This window comes from Colias croceus, chromosome 17, assembly GCF_905220415.1.
Source record: "Colias croceus chromosome 17, ilColCroc2.1".
NCBI classification, from domain to species: Eukaryota; Metazoa; Arthropoda; class Insecta; order Lepidoptera; family Pieridae; genus Colias; species Colias croceus.
Genome location: NC_059553.1, coordinates 4,633,640 through 4,661,539, shown reverse-complemented (window position 1 = coordinate 4,661,539; position 27,900 = coordinate 4,633,640). Strand labels below are relative to the sequence as shown.

General features: G+C 31.2%; 2 protein-coding genes across 2 annotated transcripts; both read left to right on the top strand.

The window, feature by feature from the left end:
- Positions 1 to 841: 841 nt before the first annotated feature.
- On the top strand, positions 842 to 11,081 carry LOC123699289 (repetitive organellar protein-like). Its single transcript, XM_045646214.1, has 13 exons — positions 842 to 1,104; positions 1,388 to 2,328; positions 2,477 to 2,593; positions 3,124 to 3,742; positions 3,845 to 4,785; positions 5,331 to 5,447; positions 5,978 to 6,251; positions 6,680 to 7,620; positions 7,769 to 7,885; positions 8,416 to 8,842; positions 9,084 to 10,066; positions 10,215 to 10,332; positions 10,867 to 11,081. Exons 1-13 carry the CDS (start codon positions 842 to 844, stop codon positions 10,913 to 10,915), a joined length of 5,907 nt encoding a protein of 1,968 aa, XP_045502170.1. The 3' UTR covers positions 10,916 to 11,081.
- A 10,027-nt stretch (positions 11,082 to 21,108) lies between these two features.
- On the top strand, positions 21,109 to 24,688 carry LOC123699288 (uncharacterized protein DDB_G0284459-like). Its single transcript, XM_045646213.1, has 5 exons — positions 21,109 to 22,366; positions 22,515 to 22,631; positions 23,167 to 23,785; positions 23,888 to 24,624; positions 24,678 to 24,688. The coding sequence occupies exons 1-5, from the start codon at positions 21,619 to 21,621 to the stop codon at positions 24,686 to 24,688; spliced, it is 2,232 nt and encodes a 743-aa protein (XP_045502169.1). The 5' UTR covers positions 21,109 to 21,618.
- The last annotated feature ends 3,212 nt before the right edge of the window (positions 24,689 to 27,900 follow it).

The window sequence follows — 27,900 nt, the reverse complement described above, 5'->3', positions numbered from 1 at the left end:
TTAATTAAAACACTATTATTTTTATTTCAGCTATAAATCAAGGGGCAGTGTTGAATTCAGTTAAATCATTTTGGGAAACTGATATGGAGAGTGACATAGAGAGTCACAGTACACCAGCCTGGAAACAAAAAACTACCATCAATCAAGGTATGATTGCAAATCATTTTATATAATACTAGTTTTCCGCCCGCGGCTTCGCCCGTTCAGTTAAAGAAAAACACTATGTCCCGGCGTAAAAAATAGCCTATGTCCTTTCTCGGGTATCAAAATATCACTATACCAAATTTTATGCAAATTGGTTTAGTAGTTAAGGTGTGATTGAGTAACAGATAGACAGACAGACAGAGTTACTTTCTAATTTATAATATTAGTATGGATATAAAATGGAAACAATATTTTTTTTTTATTTAAATTTTTATTTAAATGTATAGATTGTTAACAAAATGTGAATGAAAATTAATCTAAAGAGCACTGCAATATTCAAATACCATAATAACAGTGGTGAATTGATAGCAATCCGAATGTCCCAGAAATCTCCTCCTTCCGTCTTCCTCAATTAAATGTCTTTTTGAAATTCATCTAAATTTTTCAGATAAATATCTAATTTAAAATGAACAGTAAACCCTTTTTTTTCACAATCAACTCACAATGTGATAATATAAATATTTTCTTTGCAGTGAAAGAACCATTGAAAGAAACACCTAATGTAACTATCTTGCAACCTGAAAAGAGAAAAGCTAAGGGTAGCATGATAACAGTAAGAGGCTTAAAAAATAAAATAAACAATAAAACAATACTAAATGAGGTAAAGAAACCTTCAGCTAGCCCCCAAAAAGTAGATATGCCTAAAGAAATGGAACCTGCAAAACCTAAGGCTGCAACAAATAAAAAGACAGCAAGACAAACAAAAAAAGCTACAACAAAACCCAATGAAAGTGTTCTTAATACAAGATCTACACGTAACTCAAAGAAGCTTCAAGATTGTTTCTGTAGTGATGATGTATCAAATGACAGTAATACCCAAACGAAAAAAATGAAACAAAAAAATACAGCTAAACCAACAAAGACTGTCAAACAAAAAAAGCACTCCAAAAGACACCAAATGTGTGCCAAAAACAACTATACAAACAAGAAGAAGCAAAGAATTACAATCAGTCTTAAATACCACGCATGATTCGGGCAGTAGTATTAACATTTCTGGTAGAAGTTCAAGATCAATGAAAAGGCTAGAAAATTCGAAAGAAAATATTGAACCAATAATAACGAGAAGTGGGAGTAAAAACATGTCAGTGAGTTTATAGGAAATATGAAGTGACTCTTTAAATAGTGTAAATATGTGACATAGTATTTGTGTGCTTGTAAAAAATATAAATGTGCAATCACATAGTGATGATGAACAAATATTTCCTGAAAAATCTGTTAGGGCGAATGGAAATTCAAATTTAGACTTACAAAAGAAAAGGCTGCTGGATGAGGAAGAAAGTATTTCAGAAAGAAAAAGGAGTAAAATTGATAATAATTTTGTACAATCTGATAAACGAAATGATAACCAGCATTCCGATTTTGATGATAATGATTTTATGTTTAAGAAACCATCTATGCCGGTCCGTAAATCAAATAAGACCCAAAAGCATAATGTTACTGAAGTACTTATTTCTAAATCATCACAACAACTTACTCAGAAAATGAACCAAGACTCTGACAGCCATACCAAAAATTTACAAGATTTAGATTCAGATAATAACAACCAAACAGTAAATTCTCAAAACAGCAGCGATGTTTCAATGAAACCCAGCTTTATAAAACGGAAACTTTTCACACAAAAATTAGACCTCCTTGAGAATAAAAACCTAAATAGCGATTTAGCTGCACCAAGTCCTCAGACGAAATCAAATGTATGTAAAGAGAAGAATAAAACAAGGAAATTAGTAACATCCCAATCGTGTCTCAGTAGAGATGTTGTAGATGATGAAAATAATGTTTTGGATCTGATACACAAAATTGTACCAGCCGATCAAATGAATTTAACTACTGCAAGTAATAAGAGGACGAATAAAAGTAACAAAGTACCAGATGATAATTGGGATGTGGCCTCTGTTGTGTCTCAATGTAACAGTGCTGATGGTAGCGATACATATACAGATGAAGAAATATTCAATGTACATAATACTATTAAGAAGAAAGGTGATACCAAGAAAAAACAAGAAACTAAAGCTATCAAAACTGCAATAGGAGATTGTAAGGTTGTTCTGCAAAATGTAATAAAGCCTAATGCTTGTAAGCATAATGTTAATGGTACAACAGAATCATCATCTACTAATATAAAAAGTGAGTAATATTTAATATTGTTTTTGGTTTCAAAGAAATGAAATTAATTCTTAATTGCACATGAATTCATGATAATACAATTACACGGCTTGAGTTACTATATTATATTATGTGGTATTTAATTAAAACACTATTATTTTTATTTCAGCTATAAATAAAGGGGCAGTGTTGAATTCAGTTAAATCATTTTGGGAAACTGATATGGAGAGTGACATAGAGAGTCACAGTACACCAGCCTGGAAACAAAAAACTACCATCAATCAAGGTATGATTGCAAATCATTTTATATAATACTAGTTTTCCGCCCGCGGCTTCGCCCGTTCAGTTAAAGAAAAACACAATGTCCCGGCGTAAAAAATAGCCTATGTCCTTTCTCGGGTATCAAAATATCACTATACCAAATTTTATGCAAATTGGTTTAGTAGTTAAGGTGTGATTGAGTAACAGACAGACAGACAGACAGAGTTACTTTCTAATTTATAATATTAGTATGGATATAAAATGGAAACAATATTTTTTTTTTATTTAAATTTTTATTTAAATGTATAGATTGTTAACAAAATGTGAATGAAAATTAATCTAAAGAGCACTGCAATATTCAAATACCATAATAACAGTGGTGAATTGATAGCAATCCGAATGTCCCAGAAATCTCCTCCTTCCGTCTTCCTCAATTAAATGTCTTTTTGAAATTCATCTAAATTTTTCAGATAAATATCTAATTTAAAATGAACAGTAAACCCTTTTTTTTCACAATCAACTCACAATGTGATAATATAAATATTTTCTTTGCAGTGAAAGAACCATTGAAAGAAACACCCAATGTAACTATCTTGCAACCTGAAAAGAGAAAAGCTAAGGGTAGCATGATAACAGTAAGAGGCTTAAAAAATAAAATAAACAATAAAACAATACTAAATGAGGTAAAGAAACCTTCAGCTAGCCCCCAAAAAGTAGATATGCCTAAAGAAATGGAACCTGCAAAACCTAAGGCTGCAACAAATAAAAAGACAGCAACACAAACAAAAAAAGCTACAACAAAACCCAATGAAAGTGTTCTTAATACAAGATCTACACGTAACTCAAAGAAGCTTCAAGATTGTTTCTGTAGTGATGATGTATCAAATGACAGTAATACCCAAACGAAAAAAATGAAACAAAAAAATACAGCTAAACCAACAAAGACTGTCAAACCAAAAGCAAACAAAAAATGCACTCCAAAAGACACCAAATGTGTGCCAAAAACAACTATACAAACAAGAAGAAGCAAAGAATTACAATCAGTCTTAAATACCACGCATGATTCGGGCAGTAGTATTAACATTTCTGGTAGAAGTTTAAGATCAATGAAAAGGCTAGAAAATTCGAAAGAAAATATTGAACCAATAATAACGAGAAGTTGGAGTAAAAACATGTCAGTAAGTTTATAGGAAATATGCAGTGACTCTTTAAATAGTGTAAATATGTGACATAGTATTTGTGTGCTTGTAAAAAATATAAATGTGCAATCACATAGTGATGATGAACAAATATTTCCTGAAAAATCTGTTAGGGCGAATGGAAATTCAAATTTAGACTTACAAAAGAAAAGGCTGCTGGATGAGGAAGAAAGTATTTCAGAAAGAAAAAGGAGTAAAATTGATAATAATTTTGTACAATCTGATAAACGAAATGATAACCAGCATTCCGATTTTGATGATAATGATTTTATGTTTAAGAAACCATCTATGCCGGTCCGTAAATCAAATAAGACCCAAAAGCATAATGTTACTGAAGTACTTATTTCTAAATCATCACAACAACTTACTCAGAAAATGAACCAAGACTCTGACAGCCATACCAAAAATTTACAAGATTTAGATTCAGATAATAACAACCAAACAGTAATTTCTCAAAACAGCAGCGATGTTTCAATGAAACCCAGCTTTATAAAACGGAAACTTTTCACACAAAAATTAGACCTCCTTGAGAATAAAAACCTAAATAGCGATTTAGCTGCACCAAGTCCTCAGACGAAATCAAATGTATGTAAAGAGAAGAATAAAACAAGGAAATTAGTAACATCCCAATCGTGTCTCAGTAGAGATGTTGTAGATGATGAAAATAATGTTTTGGATCTGATACACAAAATTGTACCAGCCGATCAAATGAATTTAACTACTGCAAGTAATAAGAGGACGAATAAAAGTAACAAAGTACCAGATGATAATTGGGATGTGGCCTCTGTTGTGTCTCAATGTAACAGTGCTGATGGTAGCGATACATATACAGATGAAGAAATATTCAATTTACATAATACTATTAAGAAGAAAGGTGATACCAAGAAAAAACAAGAAACTAAAGCTATCAAAACTGCAATAGGAGATTGTAAGGTTGTTCTGCAAAATGTAATAAAGCCTAATGCTTGTAAGCATAACGTTAATGGTACAACAGAATCATCATCTACTAATATAAAAAGTGAGTAATATTTAATATTGAATTTATATTTTTTGGTTTTTATGGCATTCAAAATGCTTTATAAATATAAATTTATAAAGGATAGAAAAAATTCTTATAAAGCATTTTGAATGCCATAAAAACCAAAAAATATAAATTCAAGAAAAGGTCGTGTTCCATCGTTACAATATTGTATTCACTGAAAAGTGCTTCATATTGGTTGAAATGGTTGTTAAATCATCTCAATAGATGGCGCGCGGTGTGTCCCTTAAGACACATAAAACTGAAAGGATAGAATAAATTCGATTGCTCAGGCGGGTCACGAGTGGCTGAGTTGGTTAGGCATCCGCCCCGGAATGGCGCGAAGGATGCGGGTTCAAGTCCCGCCTCGTGATCGAATTTTTTCTATCCTTTATAAATTTATAATATTTAATATTGTTTTTGGTTTCAAAGAAATGAAATTAATTCTTAATTGCACATGAATTCATGATAATACAATTACACGGCTTGAGTTACTATATTATATTATGTGGTATTTAATTAAAACACTATTATTTTTATTTCAGCTATAAATAAAGGGGCAGTGTTGAATTCAGTTAAATCATTTTGGGAAACTGATATGGAGAGTGACATAGAGAGTCACAGTACACCAGCCTGGAAACAAAAAACTACCATCAATCAAGGTATGATTGCAAATCATTTTATATAATACTAGTTTTCCGCCCGCGGCTTCGCCCGTTCAGTTAAAGAAAAACACTATGTCCCGGCGTAAAAAATAGCCTATGTCCTTTCTCGGGTATCAAAATATCACTATACCAAATTTTATGCAAATTGGTTTAGTAGTTAAGGTGTGATTGAGTAACAGATAGACAGACAGACAGAGTTACTTTCTAATTTATAATATTAGTATGGATATAAAATGGAAACAATATTTTTTTTTTATTTAAATTTTTATTTAAATGTATAGATTGTTAACAAAATGTGAATGAAAATTAATCTAAAGAGCACTGCAATATTCAAATACCATAATAACAGTGGTGAATTGATAGCAATCCGAATGTCCCAGAAATCTCCTCCTTCCGTCTTCCTCAATTAAATGTCTTTTTGAAATTCATCTAAATTTTTCAGATAAATATCTAATTTAAAATGAACAGTAAACCCTTTTTTTTCACAATCAACTCACAATGTGATAATATAAATATTTTCTTTGCAGTGAAAGAACCATTGAAAGAAACACCTAATGTAACTATCTTGCAACCTGAAAAGAGAAAAGCTAAGGGTAGCATGATAACAGTAAGAGGCTTAAAAAATAAAATAAACAATAAAACAATACTAAATGAGGTAAAGAAACCTTCAGCTAGCCCCCAAAAAGTAGATATGCCTAAAGAAATGGAGCCTGCAAAACCTAAGGCTGCAACAAATAAAAAGACAGCAAGACAAACAAAAAAAGCTACAACAAAACCCAATGAAAGTGTTCTTAATACAAGGTCTACACGTAACTCAAAGAAGCTTCAAGATTGTTTCTGTAGTGATGATGTATCAAATGACAGTAATACCCAAACGAAAAAAATGAAACAAAAAAATACAGCTAAACCAACAAAGACAAAAAAAGCACTCCAAAAGACACCAAATGTGTGCCAAAAACAACTATACAAACAAGAAGAAGCAAAGAATTACAATCAGTCTTAAATACCACGCATGATTCGGGCAGTAGTATTAACATTTCTGGTAGAAGTTCAAGATCAATGAAAAGGCTAGAAAATTCGAAAGAAAATATTGAACCAATAATAACGAGAAGTGGGAGTAAAAACATGTCAGTGAGTTTATAGGAAATATGAAGTGACTCTTTAAATAGTGTAAATATGTGACATAGTATTTGTGTGCTTGTAAAAAATATAAATGTGCAATCACATAGTGATGATGAACAAATATTTCCTGAAAAATCTGTTAGGGCGAATGGAAATTCAAATTTAGACTTACAAAAGAAAAGGCTGCTGGATGAGGAAGAAAGTATTTCAGAAAGAAAAAGGAGTAAAATTGATAATAATTTTGTACAATCTGATAAACGAAATGATAACCAGCATTCCGATTTTGATGATAATGATTTTATGTTTAAGAAACCATCTATGCCGGTCCGTAAATCAAATAAGACCCAAAAGCATAATGTTACTGAAGTACTTATTTCTAAATCATCACAACAACTTACTCAGAAAATGAACCAAGACTCTGACAGCCATACCAAAAATTTACAAGATTTAGATTCAGATAATAACAACCAAACAGTAATTTCTCAAAACAGCAGCGATGTTTCAATGAAACCCAGCTTTATAAAACGGAAACTTTTCACACAAAAATTAGACCTCCTTGAGAATAAAAACCTAAATAGCGATTTAGCTGCACCAAGTCCTCAGACGAAATCAAATGTATGTAAAGAGAAGAATAAAACAAGGAAATTAGTAACATCCCAATCGTGTCTCAGTAGAGATGTTGTAGATGATGAAAATAATGTTTTGGATCTGATACACAAAATTGTACCAGCCGATCAAATGAATTTAACTACTGCAAGTAATAAGAGGACGAATAAAAGTAACAAAGTACCAGATGATAATTGGGATGTGGCCTCTGTTGTGTCTCAATGTAACAGTGCTGATGGTAGCGATACATATACAGATGAAGAAATATTCAATGTACATAATACTATTAAGAAGAAAGGTGATACCAAGAAAAAACAAGAAACTAAAGCTATCAAAACTGCAATAGGAGATTGTAAGGTTGTTCTGCAAAATGTAATAAAGCCTAATGCTTGTAAGCATAACGTTAATGGTACAACAGAATCATCATCTACTAATATAAAAAGTGAGTAATATTTAATATTGTTTTTGGTTTCAAAGAAATGAAATTAATTCTTAATTGCACATGAATTCATGATAATACAATTACACGGCTTGAGTTACTATATTATATTATGTGGTATTTAATTAAAACACTATTATTTTTATTTCAGCTATAAATCAAGGGGCAGTGTTGAATTCAGTTAAATCATTTTGGGAAACTGATATGGAGAGTGACATAGAGAGTCACAGTACACCAGCCTGGAAACAAAAAACTACCATCAATCAAGGTATGATTGCAAATCATTTTATATAATACTAGTTTTCCGCCCGCGGCTTCGCCCGTTCAGTTAAAGAAAAACACTATGTCCCGGCGTAAAAAATAGCCTATGTCCTTTCTCGGGTATCAAAATATCACTATACCAAATTTTATGCAAATTGGTTTAGTAGTTAAGGTGTGATTGAGTAACAGATAGACAGACAGACAGAGTTACTTTCTAATTTATAATATTAGTATGGATATAAAATGGAAACAATATTTTTTTTTTATTTAAATTTTTATTTAAATGTATAGATTGTTAACAAAATGTGAATGAAAATTAATCTAAAGAGCACTGCAATATTCAAATACCATAATAACAGTGGTGAATTGATAGCAATCCGAATGTCCCAGAAATCTCCTCCTTCCGTCTTCCTCAATTAAATGTCTTTTTGAAATTCATCTAAATTTTTCAGATAAATATCTAATTTAAAATGAACAGTAAACCCTTTTTTTTCACAATCAACTCACAATGTGATAATATAAATATTTTCTTTGCAGTGAAAGAACCATTGAAAGAAACACCCAATGTAACTATCTTGCAACCTGAAAAGAGAAAAGCTAAGGGTAGCATGATAACAGTAAGAGGCTTAAAAAATAAAATAAACAATAAAACAATACTAAATGAGGTAAAGAAACCTTCAGCTAGCCCCCAAAAAGTAGATATGCCTAAAGAAATGGAACCTGCAAAACCTAAGGCTGCAACAAATAAAAAGACAGCAAGACAAACAAAAAAAGCTACAACAAAACCCAATGAAAGTGTTCTTAATACAAGATCTACACGTAACTCAAAGAAGCTTCAAGATTGTTTCTGTAGTGATGATGTATCAAATGACAGTAATACCCAAACGAAAAAAATGAAACAAAAAAATACAGCTAAACCAACAAAGACTGTCAAACAAAAAAAGCACTCCAAAAGACACCAAATGTGTGCCAAAAACAACTATACAAACAAGAAGAAGCAAAGAATTACAATCAGTCTTAAATACCACGCATGATTCGGGCAGTAGTATTAACATTTCTGGTAGAAGTTCAAGATCAATGAAAAGGCTAGAAAATTCGAAAGAAAATATTGAACCAATAATAACGAGAAGTGGGAGTAAAAACATGTCAGTGAGTTTATAGGAAATATGAAGTGACTCTTTAAATAGTGTAAATATGTGACATAGTATTTGTGTGCTTGTAAAAAATATAAATGTGCAATCACATAGTGATGATGAACAAATATTTCCTGAAAAATCTGTTAGGGCGAATGGAAATTCAAATTTAGACTTACAAAAGAAAAGGCTGCTGGATGAGGAAGAAAGTATTTCAGAAAGAAAAAGGAGTAAAATTGATAATAATTTTGTACAATCTGATAAACGAAATGATAACCAGCATTCCGATTTTGATGATAATGATTTTATGTTTAAGAAACCATCTATGCCGGTCCGTAAATCAAATAAGACCCAAAAGCATAATGTTACTGAAGTACTTATTTCTAAATCATCACAACAACTTACTCAGAAAATGAACCAAGACTCTGACAGCCATACCAAAAATTTACAAGATTTAGATTCAGATAATAACAACCAAACAGTAATTTCTCAAAACAGCAGCGATGTTTCAATGAAACCCAGCTTTATAAAACGGAAACTTTTCACACAAAAATTAGACCTCCTTGAGAATAAAAACCTCAATAGCGATTTAGCTGCACCAAGTCCTCAGACGAAATCAAATGTATGTAAAGAGAAGAATAAAACAAGGAAATTAGTAACATCCCAATCGTGTCTCAGTAGAGATGTTGTAGATGATGAAAATAATGTTTTGGATCTGATACACAAAATTGTACCAGCCGATCAAATGAATTTAACTACTGCAAGTAATAAGAGGACGAATAAAAGTAACAAAGTACCAGATGATAATTGGGATGTGGCCTCTGTTGTGTCTCAATGTAACAGTGCTGATGGTAGCGATACATATACAGATGAAGAAATATTCAATGTACATAATACTATTAAGAAGAAAGGTGATACCAAGAAAAAACAAGAAACTAAAGCTATCAAAACTGCAATAAGAGATTGTAAGGTTGTTCTGCAAAATGTAATAAAGCCTAATGCTTGTAAGCATAACGTTAATGGTACAACAGAATCATCATCTACTAATATAAAAAGTGAGTAATATTTAATATTGTTTTTGGTTTCAAAGAAATGAAATTAATTCTTAATTGCACATGAATTCATGATAATACAATTACACGGCTTGAGTTACTATATTATATTATGTGGTATTTAATTAAAACACTATTATTTTTATTTCAGCTATAAATAAAGGGGCAGTGTTGAATTCAGTTAAATCATTTTGGGAAACTGATATGGAGAGTGACATAGAGAGTCACAGTACACCAGCCTGGAAACAAAAAAACTACCATCAATCAAGGTATGATTGCAAATCATGTTATATAATACTAGATTTCCGCCCGCGGCTTCGCCCGTTCAGTTAAAGAAAAACACTATGTCCCGGCGTAAAAAATAGCCTATGTCCTTTCTCGGGTATCAAAATATCACTATACCAAATTTTATGCAAATTGGTTTAGTAGTTAAGGTGTGATTGAGTAACAGACAGACAGACAGACAGACAGAGTTACTTTCTAATTTATAATATTAGTATGGATATAAAATGGAAACAATATTTTTTTTTTATTTAAATTTTTATTTAAATGTATAGATTGTTAACAAAATGTGAATGAAAATTAATCTAAAGAGCACTGAAATATTCAAATACCATAATAACAGTGGTGAATTGATAGCAATCCGAATGTCCCAGAAATCTCCTCCTTCCGTCTTCCTCAATTAAATGTCTTTTTGAAATTCATCTAAATTTTTCAGATAAATATCTAATTTAAAATGAACAGTAAACCCTTTTTTTTCACAATCAACTCACAATGTGATAATATAAATATTTTCTTTGCAGTGAAAGAACCATTGAAAGAAACACCCAATGTAACTATCTTGCAACCTGAAAAGAGAAAAGCTAAGGGTAGCATGATAACAGTAAGAGGCTTAAAAAATAAAATAAACAATAAAACAATACTAAATGAGGTAAAGAAACCTTCAGCTAGCCCCCAAAAAGTAGATATGCCTAAAGAAATGGAACCTGCAAAACCTAAGGCTGCAACAAATAAAAAGACAGCAACACAAACAAAAAAAGCTACAACAAAACCCAATGAAAGTGTTCTTAATACAAGATCTACACGTAACTCAAAGAAGCTTCAAGATTGTTTCTGTAGTGATGATGTATCAAATGACAGTAATACCCAAACGAAAAAAATGAAACAAAAAAATACAGCTAAACCAACAAAGACTGTCAAACCAAAAGCAAACAAAAAATGCACTCCAAAAGACACCAAATGTGTGCCAAAAACAACTATACAAACAAGAAGAAGCAAAGAATTACAATCAGTCTTAAATACCACGCATGATTCGGGCAGTAGTATTAACATTTCTGGTAGAAGTTTAAGATCAATGAAAAGGCTAGAAAATTCGAAAGAAAATATTGAACCAATAATAACGAGAAGTTGGAGTAAAAACATGTCAGTAAGTTTATAGGAAATATGCAGTGACTCTTTAAATAGTGTAAATATGTGACATAGTATTTGTGTGCTTGTAAAAAATATAAATGTGCAATCACATAGTGATGATGAACAAATATTTCCTGAAAAATCTGTTAGGGCGAATGGAAATTCAAATTTAGACTTACAAAAGAAAAGGCTGCTGGATGAGGAAGAAAGTATTTCAGAAAGAAAAAGGAGTAAAATTGATAATAATTTTGTACAATCTGATAAACGAAATGATAACCAGCATTCCGATTTTGATGATAATGATTTTATGTTTAAGAAACCATCTATGCCGGTCCGTAAATCAAATAAGACCCAAAAGCATAATGTTACTGAAGTACTTATTTCTAAATCATCACAACAACTTACTCAGAAAATGAACCAAGACTCTGACAGCCATACCAAAAATTTACAAGATTTAGATTCAGATAATAACAACCAAACAGTAATTTCTCAAAACAGCAGCGATGTTTCAATGAAACCCAGCTTTATAAAACGGAAACTTTTCACACAAAAATTAGACCTCCTTGAGAATAAAAACCTCAATAGCGATTTAGCTGCACCAAGTCCTCAGACGAAATCAAATGTATGTAAAGAGAAGAATAAAACAAGGAAATTAGTAACATCCCAATCGTGTCTCAGTAGAGATGTTGTAGATGATGAAAATAATGTTTTGGATCTGATACACAAAATTGTACCAGCCGATCAAATGAATTTAACTACTGCAAGTAATAAGAGGACGAATAAAAGTAACAAAGTACCAGATGATAATTGGGATGTGGCCTCTGTTGTGTCTCAATGTAACAGTGCTGATGGTAGCGATACATATACAGATGAAGAAATATTCAATGTACATAATACTATTAAGAAGAAAGGTGATACCAAGAAAAAACAAGAAACTAAAGCTATCAAAACTGCAATAGGAGATTGTAAGGTAGTTCTGCAAAATGTAATAAAGCCTAATGCTTGTAAGCATAACGTTAATGGTACAACAGAATCATCATCTACTAATATAAAAAGTGAGTAATATTTAATATTGTTTTTGGTTTCAAAGAAATGAAATTAATTCTTAATTGCACATGAATTCATGATAATACAATTACACGGCTTGAGTTACTATATTATATTATGTGGTATTTAATTAAAACACTATTATTTTTATTTCAGCTATAAATCAAGGGGCAGTGTTGAATTCAGTTAAATCATTTTGGGAAACTGATATGGAGAGTGACATAGAGAGTCACAGTACACCAGCCTGGAAACAAAAAACTACCATCAATCAAGGTATGATTGCAAATCATTTTATATAATACTAGTTTTCCGCCCGCGGCTTCGCCCGTTCAGTTAAAGAAAAACACTATGTCCCGGCGTAAAAAATAGCCTATGTCCTTTCTCGGGTATCAAAATATCACTATACCAAATTTTATGCAAATTGGTTTAGTAGTTAAGGTGTGATTGAGTAACAGACAGACAGACAGACAGACAGAGTTACTTTCTAATTTATAATATTAGTATGGATATAAAATGGAAACAATATTTTTTTTTTTATTTAAATTTTTATTTAAATGTATAGATTGTTAACAAAATGTGAATGAAAATTAATCTAAAGAGCACTGCAATATTCAAATACCATAATAACAGTGGTGAATTGATAGCAATCCGAATGTCCCAGAAATCTCCTCCTTCCGTCTTCCTCAATTAAATGTCTTTTTGAAATTCATCTAAATTTTTCAGATAAATATCTAATTTAAAATGAACAGTAAACCCTTTTTTTTCACAATCAACTCACAATGTGATAATATAAATATTTTCTTTGCAGTGAAAGAACCATTGAAAGAAACACCCAATGTAACTATCTTGCAACCTGAAAAGAGAAAAGCTAAGGGTAGCATGATAACAGTAAGAGGCTTAAAAAATAAAATAAACAATAAAACAATACTAAATGAGGTAAAGAAACCTTCAGCTAGCCCCCAAAAAGTAGATATGCCTAAAGAAATGGAACCTGCAAAACCTAAGGCTGCAACAAATAAAAAGACAGCAACACAAACAAAAAAAGCTACAACAAAACCCAATGAAAGTGTTCTTAATACAAGATCTACACGTAACTCAAAGAAGCTTCAAGATTGTTTCTGTAGTGATGATGTATCAAATGACAGTAATACCCAAACGAAAAAAATGAAACAAAAAAATACAGCTAAACCAACAAAGACTGTCAAACCAAAAGCAAACAAAAAATGCACTCCAAAAGACACCAAATGTGTGCCAAAAACAACTATACAAACAAGAAGAAGCAAAGAATTACAATCAGTCTTAAATACCACGCATGATTCGGGCAGTAGTATTAACATTTCTGGTAGAAGTTTAAGATCAATGAAAAGGCTAGAAAATTCGAAAGAAAATATTGAACCAATAATAACGAGAAGTTGGAGTAAAAACATGTCAGTGAGTTTATAGGAAATATGCAGTGACTCTTTAAATAGTGTAAATATGTGACATAGTATTTGTGTGCTTGTAAAAAATATAAATGTGCAATCACATAGTGATGATGAACAAATATTTCCTGAAAAATCTGTTAGGGCGAATGGAAATTCAAATTTAGACTTACAAAAGAAAAGGCTGCTGGATGAGGAAGAAAGTATTTCAGAAAGAAAAAGGAGTAAAATTGATAATAATTTTGTACAATCTGATAAACGAAATGATAACCAGCATTCCGATTTTGATGATAATGATTTTATGTTTAAGAAACCATCTATGCCGGTCCGTAAATCAAATAAGACCCAAAAGCATAATGTTACTGAAGTACTTATTTCTAAATCATCACAACAACTTACTCAGAAAATGAACCAAGACTCTGACAGCCATACCAAAAATTTACAAGATTTAGATTCAGATAATAACAACCAAACAGTAATTTCTCAAAACAGCAGCGATGTTTCAATGAAACCCAGCTTTATAAAACGGAAACTTTTCACACAAAAATTAGACCTCCTTGAGAATAAAAACCTCAATAGCGATTTAGCTGCACCAAGTCCTCAGACGAAATCAAATGTATGTAAAGAGAAGAATAAAACAAGGAAATTAGTAACATCCCAATCGTGTCTCAGTAGAGATGTTGTAGATGATGAAAATAATGTTTTGGATCTGATACACAAAATTGTACCAGCCGATCAAATGAATTTAACTACTGCAAGTAATAAGAGGACAAATAAAAGTAACAAAGTACCAGATGATAATTGGGATGTGGCCTCTGTTGTGTCTCAATGTAACAGTGCTGATGGTAGCGATACATATACAGATGAAGAAATATTCAATGTACATAATACTATTAAGAAGAAAGGTGATACCAAGAAAAAACAAGAAACTAAAGCTATCAAAACTGCAATAAGAGATTGTAAGGTTGTTCTGCAAAATGTAATAAAGCCTAATGCTTGTAAGCATAACGTTAATGGTACAACAGAATCATCATCTACTAATATAAAAAGTGAGTAATATTTAATATTGTTTTTGGTTTCAAAGAAATGAAATTAATTCTTAATTGCACATGAATTCATGATAATACAATTACACGGCTTGAGTTACTATATTATATTATGTGGTATTTAATTAAAACACTATTATTTTTATTTCAGCTATAAATAAAGGGGCAGTGTTGAATTCAGTTAAATCATTTTGGGAAACTGATATGGAGAGTGACATAGAGAGTCACAGTACACCAGCCTGGAAACAAAAAACTACCATCAATCAAGGTATGATTGCAAATCATTTTATATAATACTAGTTTTCCGCCCGCGGCTTCGCCCGTTCAGTTAAAGAAAAACACTATGTCCCGGCGTAAAAAATAGCCTATGTCCTTTCTCGGGTATCAAAATATCACTATACCAAATTTTATGCAAATTGGTTTAGTAGTTAAGGTGTGATTGAGTAACAGACAGACAGACAGACAGAGTTACTTTCTAATTTATAATATTAGTATGGATATAAAATGGAAACAATATTTTTTTTTTATTTAAATTTTTATTTAAATGTATAGATTGTTAACAAAATGTGAATGAAAATTAATCTAAAGAGCACTGCAATATTCAAATACCATAATAACAGTGGTGAATTGATAGCAATCCGAATGTCCCAGAAATCTCCTCCTTCCGTCTTCCTCAATTAAATGTCTTTTTGAAATTCATCTAAATTTTTCAGATAAATATCTAATTTAAAATGAACAGTAAACCCTTTTTTTTCACAATCAACTCACAATGTGATAATATAAATATTTTCTTTGCAGTGAAAGAACCATTGAAAGAAACACCTAATGTAACTATCTTGCAACCTGAAAAGAGAAAAGCTAAGGGTAGCATGATAACAGTAAGAGGCTTAAAAAATAAAATAAACAATAAAACAATACTAAATGAGGTAAAGAAACCTTCAGCTAGCCCCCAAAAAGTAGATATGCCTAAAGAAATGGAACCTGCAAAACCTAAGGCTGCAACAAATAAAAAGACAGCAACACAAACAAAAAAAGCTACAACAAAACCCAATGAAAGTGTTCTTAATACAAGATCTACACGTAACTCAAAGAAGCTTCAAGATTGTTTCTGTAGTGATGATGTATCAAATGACAGTAATACCCAAACGAAAAAAATGAAACAAAAAAATACAGCTAAACCAACAAAGACTGTCAAACCAAAAGCAAACAAAAAATGCACTCCAAAAGACACCAAATGTGTGCCAAAAACAACTATACAAACAAGAAGAAGCAAAGAATTACAATCAGTCTTAAATACCACGCATGATTCGGGCAGTAGTATTAACATTTCTGGTAGAAGTTTAAGATCAATGAAAAGGCTAGAAAATTCGAAAGAAAATATTGAACCAATAATAACGAGAAGTTGGAGTAAAAACATGTCAGTAAGTTTATAGGAAATATGCAGTGACTCTTTAAATAGTGTAAATATGTGACATAGTATTTGTGTGCTTGTAAAAAATATAAATGTGCAATCACATAGTGATGATGAACAAATATTTCCTGAAAAATCTGTTAGGGCGAATGGAAATTCAAATTTAGACTTACAAAAGAAAAGGCTGCTGGATGAGGAAGAAAGTATTTCAGAAAGAAAAAGGAGTAAAATTGATAATAATTTTGTACAATCTGATAAACGAAATGATAACCAGCATTCCGATTTTGATGATAATGATTTTATGTTTAAGAAACCATCTATGCCGGTCCGTAAATCAAATAAGACCCAAAAGCATAATGTTACTGAAGTACTTATTTCTAAATCATCACAACAACTTACTCAGAAAATGAACCAAGACTCTGACAGCCATACCAAAAATTTACAAGATTTAGATTCAGATAATAACAACCAAACAGTAATTTCTCAAAACAGCAGCGATGTTTCAATGAAACCCAGCTTTATAAAACGGAAACTTTTCACACAAAAATTAGACCTCCTTGAGAATAAAAACCTCAATAGCGATTTAGCTGCACCAAGTCCTCAGACGAAATCAAATGTATGTAAAGAGAAGAATAAAACAAGGAAATTAGTAACATCCCAATCGTGTCTCAGTAGAGATGTTGTAGATGATGAAAATAATGTTTTGGATCTGATACACAAAATTGTACCAGCCGATCAAATGAATTTAACTACTGCAAGTAATAAGAGGACGAATAAAAGTAACAAAGTACCAGATGATAATTGGGATGTGGCCTCTGTTGTGTCTCAATGTAACAGTGCTGATGGTAGCGATACATATACAGATGAAGAAATATTCAATGTACATAATACTATTAAGAAGAAAGGTGATACCAAGAAAAAACAAGAAACTAAAGCTATCAAAACTGCAATAAGAGATTGTAAGGTTGTTCTGCAAAATGTAATAAAGCCTAATGCTTGTAAGCATAACGTTAATGGTACAACAGAATCATCATCTACTAATATAAAAAGTGAGTAATATTTAATATTGTTTTTGGTTTCAAAGAAATGAAATTAATTCTTAATTGCACATGAATTCATGATAATACAATTACACGGCTTGAGTTACTATATTATATTATGTGGTATTTAATTAAAACACTATTATTTTTATTTCAGCTATAAATAAAGGGGCAGTGTTGAATTCAGTTAAATCATTTTGGGAAACTGATATGGAGAGTGACATAGAGAGTCACAGTACACCAGCCTGGAAACAAAAAACTACCATCAATCAAGGTATGATTGCAAATCATTTTATATAATACTAGTTTTCCGCCCGCGGCTTCGCCCGTTCAGTTAAAGAAAAACACTATGTCCCGGCGTAAAAAATAGCCTATGTCCTTTCTCGGGTATCAAAATATCACTATACCAAATTTTATGCAAATTGGTTTAGTAGTTAAGGTGTGATTGAGTAACAGACAGACAGACAGACAGAGTTACTTTCTAATTTATAATATTAGTATGGATATAAAATGGAAACAATATTTTTTTTTTATTTAAATTTTTATTTAAATGTATAGATTGTTAACAAAATGTGAATGAAAATTAATCTAAAGAGCACTGCAATATTCAAATACCATAATAACAGTGGTGAATTGATAGCAATCCGAATGTCCCAGAAATCTCCTCCTTCCGTCTTCCTCAATTAAATGTCTTTTTGAAATTCATCTAAATTTTTCAGATAAATATCTAATTTAAAATGAACAGTAAACCCTTTTTTTTCACAATCAACTCACAATGTGATAATATAAATATTTTCTTTGCAGTGAAAGAACCATTGAAAGAAACACCCAATGTAACTATCTTGCAACCTGAAAAGAGAAAAGCTAAGGGTAGCATGATAACAGTAAGAGGCTTAAAAAATAAAATAAACAATAAAACAATACTAAATGAGGTAAAGAAACCTTCAGCTAGCCCCCAAAAAGTAGATATGCCTAAAGAAATGGAACCTGCAAAACCTAAGGCTGCAACAAATAAAAAGACAGCAACACAAACAAAAAAAGCTACAACAAAACCCAATGAAAGTGTTCTTAATACAAGATCTACACGTAACTCAAAGAAGCTTCAAGATTGTTTCTGTAGTGATGATGTATCAAATGACAGTAATACCCAAACGAAAAAAATGAAACAAAAAAATACAGCTAAACCAACAAAGACTGTCAAACCAAAAGCAAACAAAAAATGCACTCCAAAAGACACCAAATGTGTGCCAAAAACAACTATACAAACAAGAAGAAGCAAAGAATTACAATCAGTCTTAAATACCACGCATGATTCGGGCAGTAGTATTAACATTTCTGGTAGAAGTTTAAGATCAATGAAAAGGCTAGAAAATTCGAAAGAAAATATTGAACCAATAATAACGAGAAGTTGGAGTAAAAACATGTCAGTAAGTTTATAGGAAATATGCAGTGACTCTTTAAATAGTGTAAATATGTGACATAGTATTTGTGTGCTTGTAAAAAATATAAATGTGCAATCACATAGTGATGATGAACAAATATTTCCTGAAAAATCTGTTAGGGCGAATGGAAATTCAAATTTAGACTTACAAAAGAAAAGGCTGCTGGATGAGGAAGAAAGTATTTCAGAAAGAAAAAGGAGTAAAATTGATAATAATTTTGTACAATCTGATAAACGAAATGATAACCAGCATTCCGATTTTGATGATAATGATTTTATGTTTAAGAAACCATCTATGCCGGTCCGTAAATCAAATAAGACCCAAAAGCATAATGTTACTGAAGTACTTATTTCTAAATCATCACAACAACTTACTCAGAAAATGAACCAAGACTCTGACAGCCATACCAAAAATTTACAAGATTTAGATTCAGATAATAACAACCAAACAGTAATTTCTCAAAACAGCAGCGATGTTTCAATGAAACCCAGCTTTATAAAACGGAAACTTTTCACACAAAAATTAGACCTCCTTGAGAATAAAAACCTAAATAGCGATTTAGCTGCACCAAGTCCTCAGACGAAATCAAATGTATGTAAAGAGAAGAATAAAACAAGGAAATTAGTAACATCCCAATCGTGTCTCAGTAGAGATGTTGTAGATGATGAAAATAATGTTTTGGATCTGATACACAAAATTGTACCAGCCGATCAAATGAATTTAACTACTGCAAGTAATAAGAGGACGAATAAAAGTAACAAAGTACCAGATGATAATTGGGATGTGGCCTCTGTTGTGTCTCAATGTAACAGTGCTGATGGTAGCGATACATATACAGATGAAGAAATATTCAATGTACATAATACTATTAAGAAGAAATGTGATACCAAGAAAAAACAAGAAACTAAAGCTATCAAAACTGCAATAGGAGATTGTAAGGTTGTTCTGCAAAATGTAATAAAGCCTAATGCTTGTAAGCATAACGTTAATGGTACAACAGAATCATCATCTACTAATATAAAAAGTGAGTAATATTTAATATTGTTTTTGGTTTCAAAGAAATGAAATTAATTCTTAATTGCACATGAATTCATGATAATACAATTACACGGCTTGAGTTACTATATTATATTATGTGGTATTTAATTAAAACACTATTATTTTTATTTCAGCTATAAATAAAGGGGCAGTGTTGAATTCAGTTAAATCATTTTGGGAAACTGATATGGAGAGTGACATAGAGAGTCACAGTACACCAGCCTGGAAACAAAAAACTACCATCAATCAAGGTATGATTGCAAATCATTTTATATAATACTAGTTTTCCGCCCGCGGCTTCGCCCGTTCAGTTAAAGAAAAACACTATGTCCCGGCGTAAAAAATAGCCTATGTCCTTTCTCGGGTATCAAAATATCACTATACCAAATTTTATGCAAATTGGTTTAGTAGTTAAGGTGTGATTGAGTAACAGACAGACAGACAGACAGACAGAGTTACTTTCTAATTTATAATATTAGTATGGATATAAAATGGAAACAATATTTTTTTTTTTATTTAAATTTTTATTTAAATGTATAGATTGTTAACAAAATGTGAATGAAAATTAATCTAAAGAGCACTGCAATATTCAAATACCATAATAACAGTGGTGAATTGATAGCAATCCGAATGTCCCAGAAATCTCCTCCTTCCGTCTTCCTCAATTAAATGTCTTTTTGAAATTCATCTAAATTTTTCAGATAAATATCTAATTTAAAATGAACAGTAAACCCTTTTTTTTCACAATCAACTCACAATGTGATAATATAAATATTTTCTTTGCAGTGAAAGAACCATTGAAAGAAACACCCAATGTAACTATCTTGCAACCTGAAAAGAGAAAAGCTAAGGGTAGCATGATAACAGTAAGAGGCTTAAAAAATAAAATAAACAATAAAACAATACTAAATGAGGTAAAGAAACCTTCAGCTAGCCCCCAAAAAGTAGATATGCCTAAAGAAATGGAACCTGCAAAACCTAAGGCTGCAACAAATAAAAAGACAGCAACACAAACAAAAAAAGCTACAACAAAACCCAATGAAAGTGTTCTTAATACAAGATCTACACGTAACTCAAAGAAGCTTCAAGATTGTTTCTGTAGTGATGATGTATCAAATGACAGTAATACCCAAACGAAAAAAATGAAACAAAAAAATACAGCTAAACCAACAAAGACTGTCAAACCAAAAGCAAACAAAAAATGCACTCCAAAAGACACCAAATGTGTGCCAAAAACAACTATACAAACAAGAAGAAGCAAAGAATTACAATCAGTCTTAAATACCACGCATGATTCGGGCAGTAGTATTAACATTTCTGGTAGAAGTTTAAGATCAATGAAAAGGCTAGAAAATTCGAAAGAAAATATTGAACCAATAATAACGAGAAGTTGGAGTAAAAACATGTCAGTGAGTTTATAGGAAATATGCAGTGACTCTTTAAATAGTGTAAATATGTGACATAGTATTTGTGTGCTTGTAAAAAATATAAATGTGCAATCACATAGTGATGATGAACAAATATTTCCTGAAAAATCTGTTAGGGCGAATGGAAATTCAAATTTAGACTTACAAAAGAAAAGGCTGCTGGATGAGGAAGAAAGTATTTCAGAAAGAAAAAGGAGTAAAATTGATAATAATTTTGTACAATCTGATAAACGAAATGATAACCAGCATTCCGATTTTGATGATAATGATTTTATGTTTAAGAAACCATCTATGCCGGTCCGTAAATCAAATAAGACCCAAAAGCATAATGTTACTGAAGTACTTATTTCTAAATCATCACAACAACTTACTCAGAAAATGAACCAAGACTCTGACAGCCATACCAAAAATTTACAAGATTTAGATTCAGATAATAACAACCAAACAGTAATTTCTCAAAACAGCAGCGATGTTTCAATGAAACCCAGCTTTATAAAACGGAAACTTTTCACACAAAAATTAGACCTCCTTGAGAATAAAAACCTCAATAGCGATTTAGCTGCACCAAGTCCTCAGACGAAATCAAATGTATGTAAAGAGAAGAATAAAACAAGGAAATTAGTAACATCCCAATCGTGTCTCAGTAGAGATGTTGTAGATGATGAAAATAATGTTTTGGATCTGATACACAAAATTGTACCAGCCGATCAAATGAATTTAACTACTGCAAGTAATAAGAGGACGAATAAAAGTAACAAAGTACCAGATGATAATTGGGATGTGGCCTCTGTTGTGTCTCAATGTAACAGTGCTGATGGTAGCGATACATATACAGATGAAGAAATATTCAATGTACATAATACTATTAAGAAGAAAGGTGATACCAAGAAAAAACAAGAAACTAAAGCTATCAAAACTGCAATAAGAGATTGTAAGGTTGTTCTGCAAAATGTAATAAAGCCTAATGCTTGTAAGCATAACGTTAATGGTACAACAGAATCATCATCTACTAATATAAAAAGTGAGTAATATTTAATATTGTTTTTGGTTTCAAAGAAATGAAATTAATTCTTAATTGCACATGAATTCATGATAATACAATTACACGGCTTGAGTTACTATATTATATTATGTGGTATTTAATTAAAACACTATTATTTTTATTTCAGCTATAAATAAAGGGGCAGTGTTGAATTCAGTTAAATCATTTTGGGAAACTGATATGGAGAGTGACATAGAGAGTCACAGTACACCAGCCTGGAAACAAAAAACTACCATCAATCAAGGTATGATTGCAAATCATTTTATATAATACTAGTTTTCCGCCCGCGGCTTCGCCCGTTCAGTTAAAGAAAAACACTATGTCCCGGCGTAAAAAATAGCCTATGTCCTTTCTCGGGTATCAAAATATCACTATACCAAATTTTATGCAAATTGGTTTAGTAGTTAAGGTGTGATTGAGTAACAGACAGACAGACAGACAGACAGAGTTACTTTCTAATTTATAATATTAGTATGGATATAAAATGGAAACAATATTTTTTTTTTTATTTAAATTTTTATTTAAATGTATAGATTGTTAACAAAATGTGAATGAAAATTAATCTAAAGAGCACTGCAATATTCAAATACCATAATAACAGTGGTGAATTGATAGCAATCCGAATGTCCCAGAAATCTCCTCCTTCCGTCTTCCTCAATTAAATGTCTTTTTGAAATTCATCTAAATTTTTCAGATAAATATCTAATTTAAAATGAACAGTAAACCCTTTTTTTTCACAATCAACTCACAATGTGATAATATAAATATTTTCTTTGCAGTGAAAGAACCATTGAAAGAAACACCCAATGTAACTATCTTGCAACCTGAAAAGAGAAAAGCTAAGGGTAGCATGATAACAGTAAGAGGCTTAAAAAATAAAATAAACAATAAAACAATACTAAATGAGGTAAAGAAACCTTCAGCTAGCCCCCAAAAAGTAGATATGCCTAAAGAAATGGAACCTGCAAAACCTAAGGCTGCAACAAATAAAAAGACAGCAAGACAAACAAAAAAAGCTACAACAAAACCCAATGAAAGTGTTCTTAATACAAGATCTACACGTAACTCAAAGAAGCTTCAAGATTATTTCTGTAGTGATGATGTATCAAATGACAGTAATACCCAAACGAAAAAAATGAAACAAAAAAATACAGCTAAACCAACAAAGACTGTCAAACCAAAAGCAAACAAAAAAAGCACTCCAAAAGACACCAAATGTGTGCCAAAAACAACTATACAAACAAGAAGAAGCAAAGAATTACAATCAGTCTTAAATACCACGCATGATTCGGGCAGTAGTATTAACATTTCTGGTAGAAGTTCAAGATCAATGAAAAGGCTAGAAAATTCGAAAGAAAATATTGAACCAATAATAACGAGAAGTGGGAGTAAAAACATGTCAGTGAGTTTATAGGAAATATGCAGTGACTCTTTAAATAGTGTAAATATGTGACATAGTATTTGTGTGCTTGTAAAAAATATAAATGTGCAATCACATAGTGATGATGAACAAATATTTCCTGAAAAATCTGTTAGGGCGAATGGAAATTCAAATTTAGACTTACAAAAGAAAAGGCTGCTGGATGAGGAAGAAAGTATTTCAGAAAGAAAAAGGAGTAAAATTGATAATAATTTTGTACAATCTGATAAACGAAATGATAACCAGCATTCCGATTTTGATGATAATGATTTTATGTTTAAGAAACCATCTATGCCGGTCCGTAAATCAAATAAGACCCAAAAGCATAATGTTACTGAAGTACTTATTTCTAAATCATCACAACAACTTACTCAGAAAATGAACCAAGACTCTGACAGCCATACCAAAAATTTACAAGATTTAGATTCAGATAATAACAACCAAACAGTAATTTCTCAAAACAGCAGCGATGTTTCAATGAAACCCAGCTTTATAAAACGGAAACTTTTCACACAAAAATTAGACCTCCTTGAGAATAAAAACCTAAATAGCGATTTAGCTGCACCAAGTCCTCAGACGAAATCAAATGTATGTAAAGAGAAGAATAAAACAAGGAAATTAGTAACATCCCAATCGTGTCTCAGTAGAGATGTTGTAGATGATGAAAATAATGTTTTGGATCTGATACACAAAATTGTACCAGCCGATCAAATGAATTTAACTACTGCAAGTAATAAGAGGACGAATAAAAGTAACAAAGTACCAGATGATAATTGGGATGTGGCCTCTGTTGTGTCTCAATGTAACAGTGCTGATGGTAGCGATACATATACAGATGAAGAAATATTCAATGTACATAATACTATTAAGAAGAAAGGTGATACCAAGAAAAAACAAGAAACTAAAGCTATCAAAACTGCAATAGGAGATTGTAAGGTTGTTCTGCAAAATGTAATAAAGCCTAATGCTTGTAAGCATAACGTTAATGGTACAACAGAATCATCATCTACTAATATAAAAAGTGAGTAATATTTAATATTGTTTTTGGTTTCAAAGAAATGAAATTAATTCTTAATTGCACATGAATTCATGATAATACAATTACACGGCTTGAGTTACTATATTATATTATGTGGTATTTAATTAAAACACTATTATTTTTATTTCAGCTATAAATAAAGGGGCAGTGTTGAATTCAGTTAAATCATTTTGGGAAACTGATATGGAGAGTGACATAGAGAGTCACAGTACACCAGCCTGGAAACAAAAAACTACCATCAATCAAGGTATGATTGCAAATCATTTTATATAATACTAGTTTTCCGCCCGCGGCTTCGCCCGTTCAGTTAAAGAAAAACACTATGTCCCGGCGTAAAAAATAGCCTATGTCCTTTCTCGGGTATCAAAATATCACTATACCAAATTTTATGCAAATTGGTTTAGTAGTTAAGGTGTGATTGAGTAACAGACAGACAGACAGACAGACAGAGTTACTTTCTAATTTATAATATTAGTATGGATATAAAATGGAAACAATATTTTTTTTTTATTTAAATTTTTATTTAAATGTATAGATTGTTAACAAAATGTGAATGAAAATTAATCTAAAGAGCACTGCAATATTCAAATACCATAATAACAGTGGTGAATTGATAGCAATCCGAATGTCCCAGAAATCTCCTCCTTCCGTCTTCCTCAATTAAATGTCTTTTTGAAATTCATCTAAATTTTTCAGATAAATATCTAATTTAAAATGAACAGTAAACCCTTTTTTTTCACAATCAACTCACAATGTGATAATATAAAGATTTTCTTTGCAGTGAACGAACCATTGAAAGAAACACCCAATGTAACTATCTTGCAACCTGAAAAGAGAAAAGCTAAGGGTAGCATGATAACAGTAAGAGGCTTAAAAAATAAAATAAACAATAAAACAATACTAAATGAGGTAAAGAAACCTTCAGCTAGCCCCCAAAAAGTAGATATGCCTAAAGAAATGGAACCTGCAAAACCTAAGGCTGCAACAAATAAAAAGACAGCAAGACAAACAAAAAAAGCTACAACAAAACCCAATGAAAGTGTTCTTAATACAAGATCTACACGTAACTCAAAGAAGCTTCAAGATTATTTCTGTAGTGATGATGTATCAAATGACAGTAATACCCAAACGAAAAAAATGAAACAAAAAAATACAGCTAAACCAACAAAGACTGTCAAACAAAAAAAGCACTCCAAAAGACACCAAATGTGTGCCAAAAACAACTATACAAACAAGAAGAAGCAAAGAATTACAATCAGTCTTAAATACCACGCATGATTCGGGCAGTAGTATTAACATTTCTGGTAGAAGTTCAAGATCAATGAAAAGGCTAGAAAATTCGAAAGAAAATATTGAACCAATAATAACGAGAAGTGGGAGTAAAAACATGTCAGTGAGTTTATAGGAAATATGAAGTGACTCTTTAAAGAGTGTAAATATGTGACATAGTATTTGTGTGCTTGTAAAAAATATAAATGTGCAATCACATAGTGATGATGAACAAATATTTCCTGAAAAATCTGTTAGGGCGAATGGAAATTCAAATTTAGACTTACAAAAGAAAAGGCTGCTGGATGAGGAAGAAAGTATTTCAGAAAGAAAAAGGAGTAAAATTGATAATAATTTTGTACAATCTGATAAACGAAATGATAACCAGCATTCCGATTTTGATGATAATGATTTTATGTTTAAGAAACCATCTATGCCGGTCCGTAAATCAAATAAGACCCAAAAGCATAATGTTACTGAAGTACTTATTTCTAAATCATCACAACAACTTACTCAGAAAATGAACCAAGACTCTGACAGCCATACCAAAAATTTACAAGATTTAGATTCAGATAATAACAACCAAACAGTAATTTCTCAAAACAGCAGCGATGTTTCAATGAAACCCAGCTTTATAAAACGGAAACTTTTCACACAAAAATTAGACCTCCTTGAGAATAAAAACCTAAATAGCGATTTAGCTGCACCAAGTCCTCAGACGAAATCAAATGTATGTAAAGAGAAGAATAAAACAAGGAAATTAGTAACATCCCAATCGTGTCTCAGTAGAGATGTTGTAGATGATGAAAATAATGTTTTGGATCTGATACACAAAATTGTACCAGCCGATCAAATGAATTTAACTACTGCAAGTAATAAGAGGACGAATAAAAGTAACAAAGTACCAGATGATAATTGGGATGTGGCCTCTGTTGTGTCTCAATGTAACAGTGCTGATGGTAGCGATACATATACAGATGAAGAAATATTCAATGTACATAATACTATTAAGAAGAAAGGTGATACCAAGAAAAAACAAGAAACTAAAGCTATCAAAACTGCAATAGGAGATTGTAAGGTTGTTCTGCAAAATGTAATAAAGCCTAATGCTTGTAAGCATAACGTTAATGGTACAACAGAATCATCATCTACTAATATAAAAAGTGAGTAATATTTAATATTGTTTTTGGTTTCAAAGAAATGAAATTAATTCTTAATTGCACATGAATTCATGATAATACAATTACACGGCTTGAGTTACTATATTATATTATGTGGTATTTAATTAAAACACTATTATTTTTATTTCAGCTATAAATAAAGGGGCAGTGTTGAATTCAGTTAAATCATTTTGGGAAACTGATATGGAGAGTGACATAGAGAGTCACAGTACACCAGCCTGGAAACAAAAAACTACCATCAATCAAGGTATGATTGCAAATCATTTTATATAATACTAGTTTTCCGCCCGCGGCTTCGCCCGTTCAGTTAAAGAAAAACACTATGTCCCGGCGTAAAAAATAGCCTATGTCCTTTCTCGGGTATCAAAATATCACTATACCAAATTTTATGCAAATTGGTTTAGTAGTTAAGGTGTGATTGAGTAACAGACAGACAGACAGACAGAGTTACTTTCTAATTTATAATATTAGTATGGATATAAAATGGAAACAATATTTTTTTTTTATTTAAATTTTTATTTAAATGTATAGATTGTTAACAAAATGTGAATGAAAATTAATCTAAAGAGCACTGCAATATTCAAATACCATAATAACAGTGGTG

What these genes read in the sequence shown, in the direction of transcription:
- LOC123699289 (XM_045646214.1), top strand. Translation starts at nt 842, where the DNA reads ATGCCTAAAGAAATGGAACCTGCAAAACCTAAGGCTGCAACAAATAAA. An exon ending in ATCATCTACTAATATAAAAA is followed by an intron (nt 4,786 to 5,330) that starts GTGAGTAATATT and finishes TTTTTATTTCAG; the next exon opens with CTATAAATAAAGGGGCAGTG. An exon ending in AAAAACTACCATCAATCAAG is followed by an intron (nt 10,333 to 10,866) that starts GTATGATTGCAA and finishes TTTTCTTTGCAG; the next exon opens with TGAAAGAACCATTGAAAGAA.
- LOC123699288 (XM_045646213.1), top strand. Translation starts at nt 21,619, where the DNA reads ATGTTTAAGAAACCATCTATGCCGGTCCGTAAATCAAATAAGACCCAA. An exon ending in ATCATCTACTAATATAAAAA is followed by an intron (nt 22,367 to 22,514) that starts GTGAGTAATATT and finishes TTTTTATTTCAG; the next exon opens with CTATAAATAAAGGGGCAGTG. An exon ending in AGAAGTGGGAGTAAAAACAT is followed by an intron (nt 23,786 to 23,887) that starts GTCAGTGAGTTT and finishes GCAATCACATAG; the next exon opens with TGATGATGAACAAATATTTC.